The following is a 14801-nucleotide window of genomic DNA, read 5'->3' on the forward strand; positions in this document are numbered from 1 at the left end:
GTGTTTGCGCTTGTCTCCTTTTGTCAATATTCTTGTCTGCTTCAAGTTTCCTCATTACTATCATCTTTAGTATTATTTATTTCTTTGCTACCGTTCAACTTGCTACCTTAACGGCATAGTATGAGCTATGGGGGCTTTGGAAACCGTCCCTATCAGGTGGAAACCTTGTATGTTCAAAACTGTTACTTATCAGCAAATGGCAAAAACAAGCTGTGCTCCAATGTATCATTGTAGTTATTATTTAGTCACAAGCTCTTGTTAATACTTTTCATTTGATCAATATTCATAAAACCCACAGACAGACTTAGTGAAATGACATTTTTGGTCATTTTATTTTGAAGTTACGGTCTGAAACGGAAGCCTGTACGTTTATTTTTATCAGAGCGTTGCATTATAATGATAATAATAATGAATTGCATTTTTATAGCGCCTTTCCAAGTGCTCAAAGCGCTTTACAATGGTTCATTCATTCATACATTGGGAGGTGAAGCGGCGAACAGTCGACGCCAGCGTTCCCACATTCACACACCAATGGTGGCAAGCTCACACCGACCAACTCATTGGAGGCAATGTAGGGTGCAGTGTCTTGCCCAAGGACACTTCGACATGTGGACAGGATGAGCCGGGATTCGAACCACCGACCCAGGGATCATTGGACGACCTGCTCTACCTCCTGAGCCACAGGCGCCCTATTACTTCAGCCTATGGGAGGTTAGCACGCTGGGCAATACCTAAGCTGTAGAGGCTATCATTTGTTTTTTGGCGGAAGTAGCCTACCGCTCAAGGAAATGACGTTGATGCTTTACAAATCAGTTTACATTCTCCGTGAATGAAAGTATTATTATGATTAGTCGGAATAATATCGTATCCGGGGGAAATACATTTGTCGGATGTTCCGGCCCAACACTTCCGCCGATAGCGTCTCTGCCTTAGGTTGTGACCAGGCTTTTCTCTTCGCAGATGAGTAAGCCTGGGACCGAGGCTAGGACGTTAGTGGCTCTGCTACTCACTGTTTGTTTACCCATGTGTTGTTCTTGCTTACTGTATTTACAGTACCTTGTATTAGCCTGAGCTAATGTGTTAGGTTTCTGGTAGAGGGGCGGGTTGCAGCAGAGCTTTGCGCACGCACTAATTGGATCTCAACGATCTGTCAGTCACCCCCGGCCCCTTCTCTCCCCCCCAGTGCAGCGCTACTGTACGTCACATCATTTGGAGCGACGCCCACCCAGAAGGGTTGACTCTCACTTTTAGACCAGAGCGGCCAATGCGTTCCTCCAGGCTTTCATTTTTTGTGCAGACGAAAATGAAAGCCTGGTACTGAGGCTACCTTGTGTTGTTCTTGCTTACTGCAAGTCACTCTGGATTGAGAGTGTCTGCTAAATGCCTAAATTGTCAATTTGGGCAGTCGCTCACTTTATCAAAGGCCGGGGCCTTCGATAAAAGGCCTGGGGGTGGGGGATGCTTTCTCCCTGTTTCTCTGTTTGCCTTCTTGCTCCTCTCTTTCTCTCCATATCTCTCTGCTCTATCTCTCTTTGCTTGTTGGATAACCGTGTTAGCTCAGCACACAGCTAAGTGACTGGCAGTGCGCTTGGACTGAGACGAGAGAGGGACGTGTGGGCGAGTTGCTGTGTCACTTGTCCGTCTCCCTGTCAGGAGAAGGTCACGTTGTTTATCTCCAGCCTCCCTGGAGGGGAGAGAGAGAGAGAGAGTTGTTGTTCAGGCTAGTTAGTGGAGTCCATGTTGTGTGCCTGTGGACCTCCTGCGTTTTAAATCGCCTCCTTCAGGGCATGAAGGCGGGTTTTCTGCTAATTGAGTGTGTTGTCTCAGTCCTGCCTTCACCAGATCAATGTACACAGACAAATCTGAGAGAAGTGTGTGTGTGTGTGTGTGTGTGTGTGTGTGTGTGTGTGTGTGTGTGTGTGTGTGTGTGTGTGTGTGTGTGTGTGTGTGTGTGTGTGTGTGTGTGTGTGTGTGTGTGTGTGTGTGTGTGTGTGTGTGTGTGTGTGTGTGTGTGTGTGTGTGTGTGTGTGTGTCATGTTGCTATAAGTTAGTAGCAACGTTTTACAGCAGTGTTTTCGGACGTGTCGGTCGTTTGGGTCACAGACTAAAAAGTGAGGGAACCACTGCATTAAACCACTGGAAAACAAGCACCGGGATTAGGAACCGTGTACTTTTTGAACATTGTGCTCATTGATCTCTTGGGTGTGCAGGATCCGGCTCCAGAGCAGATCCACCCGGTCAGGGGTCCGGCAGCTGGTGGGACCGTCATCACCATCGACGGAACACACCTGGACACGGCCACTAAAGATGATGTCACAGTCACCGTGGGATCCGTGCCCTGTCAAGTGTAGGCACCCCTGTCCATAACTCTGAAGGAAAACAAGCATTTGTTGTGCATTATTATTTTGTTTTTCCAGTGGTGGAAAAAGTCCTCACATTTTTTACTTAAATTAAAGTAAGAATACAGCAAAATAGACATGTTTGTTACAGGTAAAAGTCTGGAATTCAAAATGTACTCTAAACACTAAAAGTGCAAAAGTATTTGTCAGGTTAACAAATCAGTGTGCCACTGTGCCTGTTGGAAAATGTATTTGCAAATGGTTTTGAGACGATTTTAGTTCCATAACTCTGTCTGTCTGTCTCAGGCTGCAGTTTGGCAGTGTGATCCAGTGTAAGACAGGCAGGTATCAGGGTCAGAAGGTCCCCTCGGAGCAGCTGATGGTGACGGTGAAGTACGGCAAGAACACCACCAAGGAAGTCCCCATCACCTTCCAGTACTATGACAACCCCAAGATACAAGACTACTACCCCAGAGACAGCTTCTTCTGGTCAGCATCACACCTTTTACTATCTATCTATCTATCTATCTATCTATCTATCTATCTATCTATCTATCTATCTATGACTACTACCCCAGAGACAGCTTCTTCTGGTCAGCAACACACCTTTTACTATCTATCTATCTATCTATCTATCTATCTATCTATCTATCTATCTATCTATGACTGCTACCCCAGAGACAGCTTCTTCTGGTCAGCAACACACCTTTTACTATCTATCTATCTATCTATCTATCTATCTATCTATCTATCTATCTATCTATCTATCTATCTATCTATCTATCTATCTATCTATCTATCTATCTATCTATCTATCTATCTATCTATCTATCTATCTATCTATGACTACTACCCCAGAGACAGCTTCTTCTGGTCAGCAACACACCTTTTACTATCTATCTACTACCCCAGAGACAGCTTCCTCTGGTCAGTCACAGACCTTTTACTGCTCCACGAATTGTGATACTGTACGAAGGATTGGGTTGAATGTTTTTTGGGGGGTTAAGCATTGGAATGTGTAAATAAAAATGACATTTTGTGGGGGGTTTTGCCCTTCAGGCTTTGTGAAAGGTGAAAACAATAGAATAAAAAAAAACTCCTGCACACTGTCTCCAATGGAAGAAAAAACTGGCAATGTTTAAGTCTTATACAGTACCTTCATTAGGTTACCTTAAAGCTTTAAGATCGCTTTAAGATTTAAGGTCTAAGACCAAAACATTATATTCCCATTTAATTATATTTCCCATTTTTATTCCCATTATTTCCCTTATATTCCCATTATAAGTTAAGCAAGGCACCAAACTGCACATCGGGAGCAATGAATTAGGGGTACAGCGTCTTTCTCAAGGACACTTCAACACTAACTCTGTGTGTCCTCGATCAAACTGCCCCCGGTGAGCAGGTTGCTGCCCCTGGTGAGCAGGTTGCTGCCATTTCTGAAATGAGTTGTCCCGGAAACTTTTATAAAAATAATGACGGAAATATGACTAGACGTTTGCTGTTAATTTCATCCAGCTGCCTTGAGCGGGTTATGCAAAAATAATTGGCATCGGCTCAAATAACTGCGACTACAGAAGGTTGCGATTACGTAATAAATGTGACATGCCAGGTGAGCACAGCGGGGAGCCCCACCGCCTGCCGCCCACCCTACGTAGGTTCAACAATGCCAACGTAATCTCCTGCAAGGCCAGTGCAATATCTACCGTCTCTACTCTTGTGTGGGTTCCACTTCGCACAGTCCCGCCTGCGGCAGTCGGAGCCACTGTACATCCACTGTAATATTGTGCTCATAATAAGTCAGTGCTCAGTGGACTGGCTGAATACTTCACCATGCTTCTCTGCCAGCCACTGGCTAGTGTGTACGCACGCACGCACGCACACACACACACACGCACACACACGGCTAATTGTCGCTCTGTGTTCCCATGATAGCACACACAAATCAAAATCAAGCGACATAATATCAACACAGACAGATGAGACATGTGAGGCGAGTGAGTTGAATGCTGATTGCAGCATTATGTTCATGCTGATCGATTGGGCTTTCAAAAAATAATTTGTTTTGTGTGTGTGTGTGTGTGTGTGTGTGTGTGTGTGTGTGTGTGTGTGTGTGTGCGTGCGCTTGTGTGCGTGCGCGCGTGCAGTGGAGGCAGGAAGATCGTGGTGGAGGGGAATGGATTCGACCTCATCCAGAAAGCAACCATGAAGGTGGTTCCATCCACTGATGACTTCTCCCAAGCGCCCTCCTCCACAAAGGTACAGAACTCCAGCAAGACTTTCATTTTGCTCGGTGGTGGAAAAAAAACTACTCCATTTCTTTACTTAAGTAAAAGTATCAATACTGCAATATATATTCTGTTACAAGTAAAAGTCCGGAATTCAACATTTACTTGAGTACAAAAGTATTGGATTCAAAATGTACTTATAGCAAAAGTAAATGTACTCATTGTGCTCACAAAGCTTGTAGATCGGCTATTTTCAAATGGCCGAAGTCCATATTGGGCTGAAGTGGTTAGTGTATGTTTTGCAATAATTATCAAAATGTATAAAGTAACTAGAAAAAGTGTCCCTCGGGGCACATGTCTCCACCAGGGCAGGTCAGGTTGTGGCCTCCTGGTGGCGCTATAATAGGCCAATGTGAAAAGGGTGCCATTTCTTCATACGCCTTTGATGGCAATTGGATGATTTGAGGCATTTTGTTCCAAAAATGTGTTTTGCAAAAATTAACCTGTTGGTGGCGCTATAACAGGCCAATGTGAAAAGGGTGGGATATATTCCTCAGCCTAGTAAGAAAATGTGTGAAAGATTTCACGTAAATTGCATGCTGCGTTCATGATTTGAGGCTTTTGTTCAAAACGGGGCAATCTTGCAAACTGTGAAAGCCAATTATAGCCAATTAGGATGGAATATGAAGTATCGGACAGATCCGACTTGAGCACATGACCATAGAGATACTGTGTAACGTTTTGTGAGATTTTTGGACAGAATCTGGAGGAGTAATATCAAAAAATGTGTTTTACAAAAGTCGGCCTCCTGGTGGCGCTATAAAAGGCAGATGCGGAAAATGCAGGTGAAAGGTTTGTCCTTGGCCTCTAGGGAGTGTGCATGCAACGTTTCACGCAGATCGGTGCAGTTTTAGGTAAAAATGTGAAAAGCTGCCTCATGGTGGCCCTATAACAGGCCGTTCTGGAAAATGTGGGGCAGAGGTTCATCGTTGGCATCCAGGGAGTGTGTGTGCAAAGTTTGGCATCGACCGGGTTAACGGTGCCGGAGATTAGCTGGTAACAGACGGACGAAAGGACGGACACACACACACACAAACACACACGGACGGAGTGCAAAACATACTCTCTCCCCATGCCTTCGGCCAGGTGGAGACAACTAGTAACTAAAGTTTTGAAATACATAGCAGTAAAACACAACTCCAGCAACACTTTAATTCTCCTGGGTACACATACAGAACAACACAACACAGCTCCACATTAAGAGTCTAGGGCGGTAGCGAGCTGGGTAGAGGTTAGTAGGGTTAGAGCGGCCGTCGGTTTGACCCCCGGCTCCTACTGGTTTAGAGTCAACGTGCACTTACAGTAAAGTCAGCTTTATATACACTGTACAGTAAGAGGCTGGGGGCTGGAAAGTAAAGTCAAAATTGTAAAGTTCCTCAAGTAAAGTCAAAGTACCTTGAAATGCATGTACAGTATCTAGGTACATGTACAGTATCTAGGTACGTAAATGTACTTGGTTTCTTTACACCGCTGATACTGAATAGCAATAAATGTCAGTCTTTGTGGCAACGGTTTTGACCTCCGTGTTGAATGCCATTACGTTTAGTTTCCGTGGCCTTGAGGCCGATCTTCCTGCAGTCTATTTCTACTGCCAGTAGCAGTTCTCGTCCTTTCTCCGCTGTGTGTACCAGACTAGGACAATGTCATCTGCATAGTCATATACATTTTTGGGGTCCTTGGCATGAAAAGGTTTGAGAAGCACTGCCTGTTTGGACCGGGCAAATAATGATCACCAGACACGAGAAAGTCATTGTCGGGCAGAAAGTTTGTATCTTCATTTCGTAACTTAGTGCCCTATTTTGTCTTACAAGAGTGCAAGCCGATCTTCAAGCTCACAATGTGTCGCAATGCCACACGATGAGCTTCAGCTTGTAGATCCGCTCTTTTCTCTCTCTTTAAAAAAAATTAAATTAAGCGATAATGTTTGTCTGTGGATTTGATCAATATTGAGCCAATGACTGTATTAACAAGAGCTTATGAGTAACTACATTGGATCCCAATTGGAACACAGGTTTTTTCCCCTGCCATGTCCTAAAAAGTAATGGTTTTGGACATACAAGGTTTCCAACCTTGACAAAATATTCACCCCCCTCTTTGTTTTGAGCGCACGGCCTCGGGTATGTAACCGTGAGTTCAGGGTCCCAGGTGGAATGCTGTTTAAGTGCTATATACTAGCTGCTTTTATTCTAAGTGCTATAAATCAGCTCCACCAAACTGTGGGAGGCTCCTGGGAGCTGCAGTCATAACCTCCTTTTGCACACAGCTCATTATGTGCATTGGCCTATTTGAACAGTTCATGCACTGTAGTTGGCTATATGCCCTATGGTTTTATGTGGATATGCCTTTTTTATTTGTGTATCCTTCATTTTGTAGCTCCGCTGGCGGCAAGACCTTTAAGGATAGCTACTGTATGTCTTGTCTAATTGCTGGATTGCCATGGAAGGGGCTCTATGCACACACCATTTTGGAAAGAACTTGGGCCCCTTCCCTATACTTTTCTTCACATGTGTTATCGATGATCCCAATGAAGGCTCTGTTCCATTCTGGTCAGACAGTCAGGGTGCTGATATTGTGCATTTTGACTCACTGGAGACACTCTGCTACATAAGTGGGTCAAAGTGTCCTTGAGTGAGTTCCAAACTCTTAGAGTCTGTAACTCTAAGAGTGTACAAATGTAACCAAATGGTTCAATGTGTACACTCTCAGAGTTATGGGGGTACTTAAAAAAAGGTTTTCTAAAACTCGTCATGGATGGGAATCCTACGTTCCATTGATGAACGAGGGCCACTGTCTTTTACAGCGTGTGAGTGTCCACAGATGACAGGAACCAACTCATGTCGATACAAGTCAGAAAAGGCTTCAGTTCGACTACTTGTATTTGGCTTCTCTAGGTGGCTCTGAACCTGGTGGGTTGGTGTGTAGGGACCTACACTGAATGTGATGCTACACAGCATCACAATCATTTTAACCATTACATCCATAATTAATGTATACGTTGGCTAGTAAAGGCTTTTTAGGTATTTGCTCAGCCTTTTAAGTAGTCAATCCAAGAGATGTTCGCTGTGCCATCAAACATGAACAACTTATTTATTTGGCGATGTGTTCTTTTAAAAAAAGAGGTAAAGGACATCTTTGTTTAGTTAAGAATTCTCTCTCTCTCTCTCAGTTCATTGAGATGGCGTTGAGTCAGAACGATTCGTTCCTGGAGTTCTACGCTCCGAGGGTGAACCGCAGCCACGACGGCCAATCCTTCAGGACCACGCTGGTCCTGGACAACATGGAGGAGGAGCTGAAGGGCTTCGAGTACCACCCGGACCCCACCTTCGACAAGCTGTCCAAGAACGTCATCACGGAGACCAGCATCATCATCGTTACGGTAACCACATGTATACACACGCCGAGACCAGCATTTTAACACAAGTAAAATCGCACACACCAAGAATCAATTTTCAACAGGTTTATTTCACTACATCAGGACAAACGTTCCGGCTATAGGCTGGATAGCCGAAACGTTTGTCCTGAGAAATAAACCTGTTGAAAATTGCGACCTCTTCACTATTTACATGTTGATTTAAAGCTGGTAATGCACCATAAGTCAGATCGCTGTGTTCACAAGAAAGTTTACCACAAGTAAAATAAAATGTAGGCTACTTGAGTAAAAGTACAAAGATTTGACTTCAAAATGTACTAAGGTACTCATTATGCAGAATGTCCCATATTCAAGTTTTCAAGTGTGTACATATATTTTGAAAATTAGCCGATCTACAGGCTAACAAGGCTGAAATGTATACAGAGCTGAAGTGGGTAATGTATGTTTTGTAATAATAATCAAAATCTACAAAGTAACTAGTAGCTAAAGTTTTCAAATAAATGTAGTGGAGTAAAAGTACAATATTTGGATCCGAGATGTAGTAGAGTTAGTACAAGTAAAAGTATTGGAAATACTCCAGTCAAGTACAAATACCTCAAAATTGTACTTTACTGCAGTCAGATGTTTATCAATAAGCAATGATACCACGACAGTGTCATGATTATACTTAAGTCTGTCTGTCTGTCTGTCTGTCTGTCTGTCTGTCTGTCTGTCTGTCTGTCTGTCTGTCTGTCTGTCTGTCTGTCTGTCTGTCTGTCTGTCTGCAGGGTCGAGGGTTCTCCAAAGCGATGACAGCCCCAGAAGCCCAGGCATTTGTTGGCGACACCTTGTGTCACGTTAACATACTGCAGGTACGCATCATGGCTTTTACTGGCGCACTATTAAGAGCCATTATTATGTCATCGATATATCGATAATTAGAATCACGTGTTTGGAGAGAACGAGATTCTGCGCAAGATTGCCTAAAAGTGTAAAAACACACGTCATTTCATTAAGCCATAATTCGATCAAATCTTTACATTTTTAAATAGTTCAAAGATGTAGGGATTAATTAAATATCCAGCTTTGATGTGACGTCTTCACTGTGATTGTACTATCAACATATGAGACGTTGTCAAGCGAAAACGATACTTCGGGCGAACAGCGGGCCAAAAACCACTCCCCGCGCGTAAAAGCACTAAACCCTCTCCACCGACCTATAAACTAGTTCCGACCTGGTCGACCCATAAACACCTAGCTGCGACCACGACAATAACGACCTGGTCGCAACTGGTCGACCTGGTCGAGACCAGAAAACAACTGGTCGCGACCATTTAACAACTAGCTGCGACGACTATAATGGGTCGGAACCAGGTCGAGGAAAATAACGTCAAGAAACTAGTCGAGACCTGGTTGTTGGTCGCTACCGGATCTCGCCCTTCGTGGAAGTAGGTCTTCAGCTGTGCTTGAGCTGTGCTGATGGCAGGAGACTGCTAACACAGTGGGAGGTTAGGGTGCTGATGAATATTAGACTACTGTGTTGTAACGTGTGTGTGTGTGTGTGTGTGTGTGTGTGTGTGTGTGTGTGTGTGTGTGTGTGTGTGTGTGTGTGTGTGTGTGTGTGTGTGTGTGTGTGTGTGTGTGTGTGTGTGTGTGTGTGTGTGTGTGTGTGTGTGTGTGTGTGTGTGTGTGTGTGTGTGTGTGTGTGTGTGTGTGCGCGTGCGCAGGAGGAGAAGTTGTTTGTCGAAGCTCCTTCTCCAAAACCTAAAGGAACCACCAGGAAACGGCAACGTAGAGACACCACCAATGCTGACTTGCTGGAGCTAGTGGTAAACACATGCAAACGCACAACTGCACGAACACACACTATAAGGTCTTTTCACACAGGAAGAGACACAATGCGTTCTTGCTCGGAACCCGCACGGTCGCATTGTGCTCCTTGTGTGTGAATGTGTTTCAACGTGGCACACAGAGAAAGGTTCACCACCGCTCAGCCGGTGACGCGAGATGAGCACGAACTCAGTTTCACGCGATGTCGCGCCCCAGATCTGTCTGTCTGTCTGTCTGTCTGTCTGTCTGTCTGTCTGTCTGTCTGTCTGTCTGTCTGTCTGTCTGTCTGTCTCGTCCGTCTCGTCCGTCTCGTCCGTCTCGTCCGTCCGTCCGACCAACCGACCCAAAAGAGAAATGTTATATCTCCAAAAACATGTGTTTTCTAATTTATGGAATTTCTTAGAATTTTCTTTGATTTATTAATTTGTTGGTTTATAAATTACTGGTAAAAAAAATTGCATTTGTTTTTAATTTTTGGGGGGGAATGTTTTTTGAAAATGTTATGAAATAATAATATTTAAAAGCGAAATGTAGGAAACCAAAAGTAAAGAGACCCATACAGATGTGTCGTCTGTGACCCATAAATGGCACCTGACCCACTGTTTGGGAAACAGTGTCTTAGTTGATACCTGTGGTTGCACAACCATCCGGTGTGATGAAGTCTATGCTATACGTGCACGCTGACAGGCACACCTCCCGCGGTGCTGTCAATCACACACACACACACACACACACACACACACACACACACACACACACACACACACACACATACCCACCAGGGTGCCGTCACTCATCTTCTGAGTGTCTGTGATGTGGGGAAGAAAACGTGTTCAGCTCCCACTGCTTCTTATTGGGGCACGCACGCACGCACGCACGCACGCACGCACGCACGCACGCACGCACGCACGCACGCACGCACGCACGCACGCACGCACGCACGCACACACACACACACACACACACACACAGAAAATATAGAGCAACATGGTTCCAAAGCCAGTATCCAATTAAATCCCTAAAACTAACATTCAGAAATGTATTAACTTACTGATTAAAAAAGAGATACTCGGCTGGCACAGGGGAAATAAATAGGATAACTTCTTATTCTCTATATGTTCATTTAAAACATATTGCCCTATTTTATAGTTTGTTTATAGTTTGTTGCTTACATTTGACTGTAATAGTTTTGTTTGTTTTTTCTAGCATTAAAAGTCCTTAAATTGTCACTTTAGAAATACACTCTCTAGACCAGGGGTGCCCACACATTTATGACGTGAGATCTACTTTCAAAATGACCAGCTCAACAAGATCTACCCACTGAAAAAATAAGTGTACCATTGCTGAAAATATTTTAAATATATAATGTACCTGGGGGGGCTTTGGAATAGGGAGGGGGGAGAAATTATGACAGGCAGTTTCTGCTGTCAAAATATGTCCCCCCCCGTATTTAACTTAAACGCCCAATGCATTCTCAATGGCAATAGCACAAACTTTGGCATGCTACTAGTCCTACATACGTACACCTAGAAACCCCATTCAAACCTATTTAGGTTAATCTTACGATGCCTGAAAAGAAATCTTTTAAATTTTTCATAGTTTTAGAAATATAGTGAGGCGGCGCTGGCGTTACATAGGCTACAGTAAGACATAAGACAAACACACTTGGAATGGGAAATAGAAGGAAAATGGAATTGGTAGGGTTTTTCTTTCTACTGTGTACTGTAATATTTTGTATGTGGAAAGTGAGTAAACTACCTCGACGCACCCAAGGTCTCCTGTCTTGCTGTTTCCTTACTCCACAGTATATAACTTTGTAATGCTACTGACGTTTGTGCGCAACAATCTTGAAAACAAAGTAATACATTGTGGGTTTGAGCTGACAGGCCCTTCTAAATGTCAATCAAGTCACCTTAATTCAAGTGGCAAAATTTAAATTACATATCTTTTTTTAGGGGCATGTAATGTGATCTACCTGCACAGCCCTTGTGATCTACTGGTAGATCGCGATCTACCTTTTGGGCACCCCTGCTCTAGACACTATACATACAGTGTGTTGGTTTGTTTACTGTTGTATACTGTTGAGTGAGAAAACAATGTTGCACATTAAGCAAGTCATCTGGGGACCCCGCTAAATCATTTGTGGAACCCCATGTTGAGAATCACTTCCGGTTATTCTGCCCTCCTCGCGTACTGTAGTTTAGTCACTAAATTATGTGAGGCCGGCAGAACCGGAAGCGGAGAACGGTGAAACGAATCGAGGGAGATACCGTAGAACGACATGATTGGAACACTGGAATGAAGGATAATTACCGCTCACCATGCACTAATGAAGGATAATTACCGCTCACCATGCACTAATGAAGGATAATTACCGCTCACCATGCACTAATGAAGGATAATTACCGCTCACCATGCACTAATGAAGGATAATTACCGCTCACCATGCACTAATGAAGGATAATTACCGCTCACCATGCACTAATGAAGGATAATTACCGCTCACCATGCACTAATGAAGGATAATTACCGCTCACCATGCACTAATGAAGGATAATTACCGCTCACCATGCACTAATGAAGGATAACTACCTCTCACCATGCACTAATGAAGGATAACTACCTCTCACCATGCACTAATGCGCATGATCCTTCTTTAGGTCAGTGGTTTTCAACCAGTGGTCCTTGAGGGGGTTCCAGGTGGTCCCCAACTAAATGATGGAGAGTTGGTAACCGAAAGGACCCATACAGATCTTTCTTTAACTCCTGAGAGCGTAAAATGAAACCAAATAGACCCGGCAGAGTTAAATTATTGTTAAAAATCTGCATTACTTAATTTACAAGAAGTCTAGACATTTAGAGAGAATGTAGAAGAATTGTAATTTTGATCAACGTTTGCCTGTTATCTCTCCTAATGGTAACAACATCAATAGTCAATACAGCATGGAATTGTGGACAAAATCTTATCCAACAAAAACAACAAAATATTCTTACGTTTTCTGTCTGTCAGGCTAAATGTGACTCTTCACATACTAGAGCATGTCTGAAATAAATATCAGAGCTGAAATCGACATATAAATATGAAATAAATGTTTAAACATGTAGCTAGGTGTAATGTTAGAGACCACAGAAGTGGACCTTTCAGGCCTGTTTTCTCAACTCGCTGTTTTCTGCAAGACATTACTCTATAAGCCATATCACCAAAACTGGTGTTATCAAATGGTGGTCTGTGGCTCAAATGCAGAATAAATTATGGGCCTTGATATGAAAATGATTGAAAACCACTGTTTTAGGTGAAGTTCGGTAACGGGGAGTGGCAGGTGGGGTCAGTGTACTACGCCCGGAAGGACGAGGTGCCGCTGGCCATCATCATACCTGGAGTCATCCTGCCCATGCTGCTGTTCATCGCTGTGTCAGTGTACTGCTACAGGTATGGCACGCACGCACACACACACACACACACACACACACACACACACACGATGAACACATATTTGTTACAACTTCTGCTTCTGCACACAGACAGACAACACAGTAGTTTAATATTCATCAGCACCCTCACTGTTAGCACACACCTGCAATAATGCTAAATGCTGTGTGTGTGTGTGTGTGTGTGTGTGTGTGTGTGTGTGTGTGTGTGTGTGTGTGTGTGTGTGTGTGTGTGTGTGTGTGTGTGTGTGTGTGTGTGTGTGTGTGTGTGTGTGTGTGTGTGTGTGTGTGTGTGTGTGTGTGTGTGCATGTTAGGAGGAAGAGTCAGCAGGCAGAGAGAGAGTATGAGAAGGTGAAACATCAGCTGGAGAACCTGGAGGAGAGTGTTAGAGACCGCTGCAAGAAGGAGTTTACTGGTACACACACACACACACACACACACACACACACACACACACACACACACAAATATGCGTGTGTATATATATTATGGCTGTCAAATTAACTGAGTTAATTCATTTGTGAAATTAATTACCGGTAGATTAAAAACTTTAACGCAATTAATCCATGCTTGGATGATCCGCCCCAGACATCCCATAATCCCATCCACTCTGCACTATCTAGCTCTGGATGGTAATTACCAACATATTGTTGGTTTTTGCCATAAAAGGCTGCACAATTTACATAGCCCGCGGCTCAAATCACATGCACGACAACGGGGTGAGAGACACAATCCTGCCACACTGGATTTGTTATAAAGAATAAAACATACGTATACGTATGTTAAATGTATATATCCGCATTCTGACATTTATCTTACCATTCCCACAACAATATAAAGAAAAACATGGTATATTTTGGACATAGTTCGAATGGTGATTAATCATGATTAATACATTTTTAAGCCCTAAAGTTTGAGAGAGACTATGAAAATACAAGGTTTCTGCCCGACAGCAACAATATTTATGGTAAATTGTCTCCCGGTCAGACCTGATGATTGAGATGGAGGACCACACCAGCGACCTGAGCGAGGCGCGCATCCCCTTCCTGGACTACAAGACCTACACCGACCGGAACTTCTTCCTGCCGTCCAAGGAGGGCGACAACGACCCCATGATCACCGGGAAACTCAACATCCCAGAAAGCCGCAGGGCCATCGTCAACCAGGCCCTCAACCAGTTCTCCAACCTGCTCAACAGCAAGACGTTCTTGATCAACGTGAGTTTGACCCGTCTGTGTGACCCATAGAGTAATAAAAGGATAGAGGCCGAACTGGAGCGTTAGCCACCTGACAGTGTGCGGGACCTCTTCTTTGTTTTTTCAAAGATACCCTTTTTAAGGGATGTCTCCCTAACACACAGTGACAAAAGGTAGCCGACGACATCGCTGAGAACATCTTCCACCACTGCATGCTTAGTTTTTTTTAACTTGATGTCGTGCTTTGTCCAGTTCATCCGTACGTTGGAGAGCCGGCCAGACTTCAACGCCAGGGCTCGGGTGTACTTCTCGTCTCTGCTGACCGTGGCGCTGCACGGCAAGCTGGAGTACTACACGGACATCATGAGGACA

The 14801-nt window shown here is 43.9% G+C and overlaps 1 protein-coding gene across 4 annotated transcripts in view; it reads left to right on the plus strand.

The window, feature by feature from the left end:
• The window catches only part of plxnb2a.1 (plexin b2a, tandem duplicate 1), a 248294-nt gene that overhangs the window by 218562 nt on the left and 14931 nt on the right, over positions 1 to 14801 (plus strand). For all 4 annotated transcript variants that reach the window (XM_079494226.1, XM_079494225.1, XM_079494228.1 and 1 more), the window contains 10 exons: positions 2211 to 2347; positions 2646 to 2828; positions 4484 to 4595; positions 7791 to 8000; positions 8762 to 8845; positions 9701 to 9802; positions 13097 to 13233; positions 13548 to 13648; positions 14221 to 14450; positions 14682 to 14801. The exon at positions 14682 to 14801 is cut by the window's right edge and continues 62 nt beyond it. In XM_079494226.1, the coding sequence (XP_079350352.1) occupies positions 2211 to 2347; positions 2646 to 2828; positions 4484 to 4595; positions 7791 to 8000; positions 8762 to 8845; positions 9701 to 9802; positions 13097 to 13233; positions 13548 to 13648; positions 14221 to 14450; positions 14682 to 14801 (1416 nt within the window). The remainder of the gene's footprint in view (positions 1 to 2210; positions 2348 to 2645; positions 2829 to 4483; positions 4596 to 7790; positions 8001 to 8761; positions 8846 to 9700; positions 9803 to 13096; positions 13234 to 13547; positions 13649 to 14220; positions 14451 to 14681) is intronic.

This window comes from Electrona antarctica (assembly GCF_951216825.1).
Source record: "Electrona antarctica genome assembly, chromosome: 23".
In the NCBI taxonomy this organism is placed as follows: domain Eukaryota; kingdom Metazoa; phylum Chordata; class Actinopteri; order Myctophiformes; family Myctophidae; genus Electrona; species Electrona antarctica.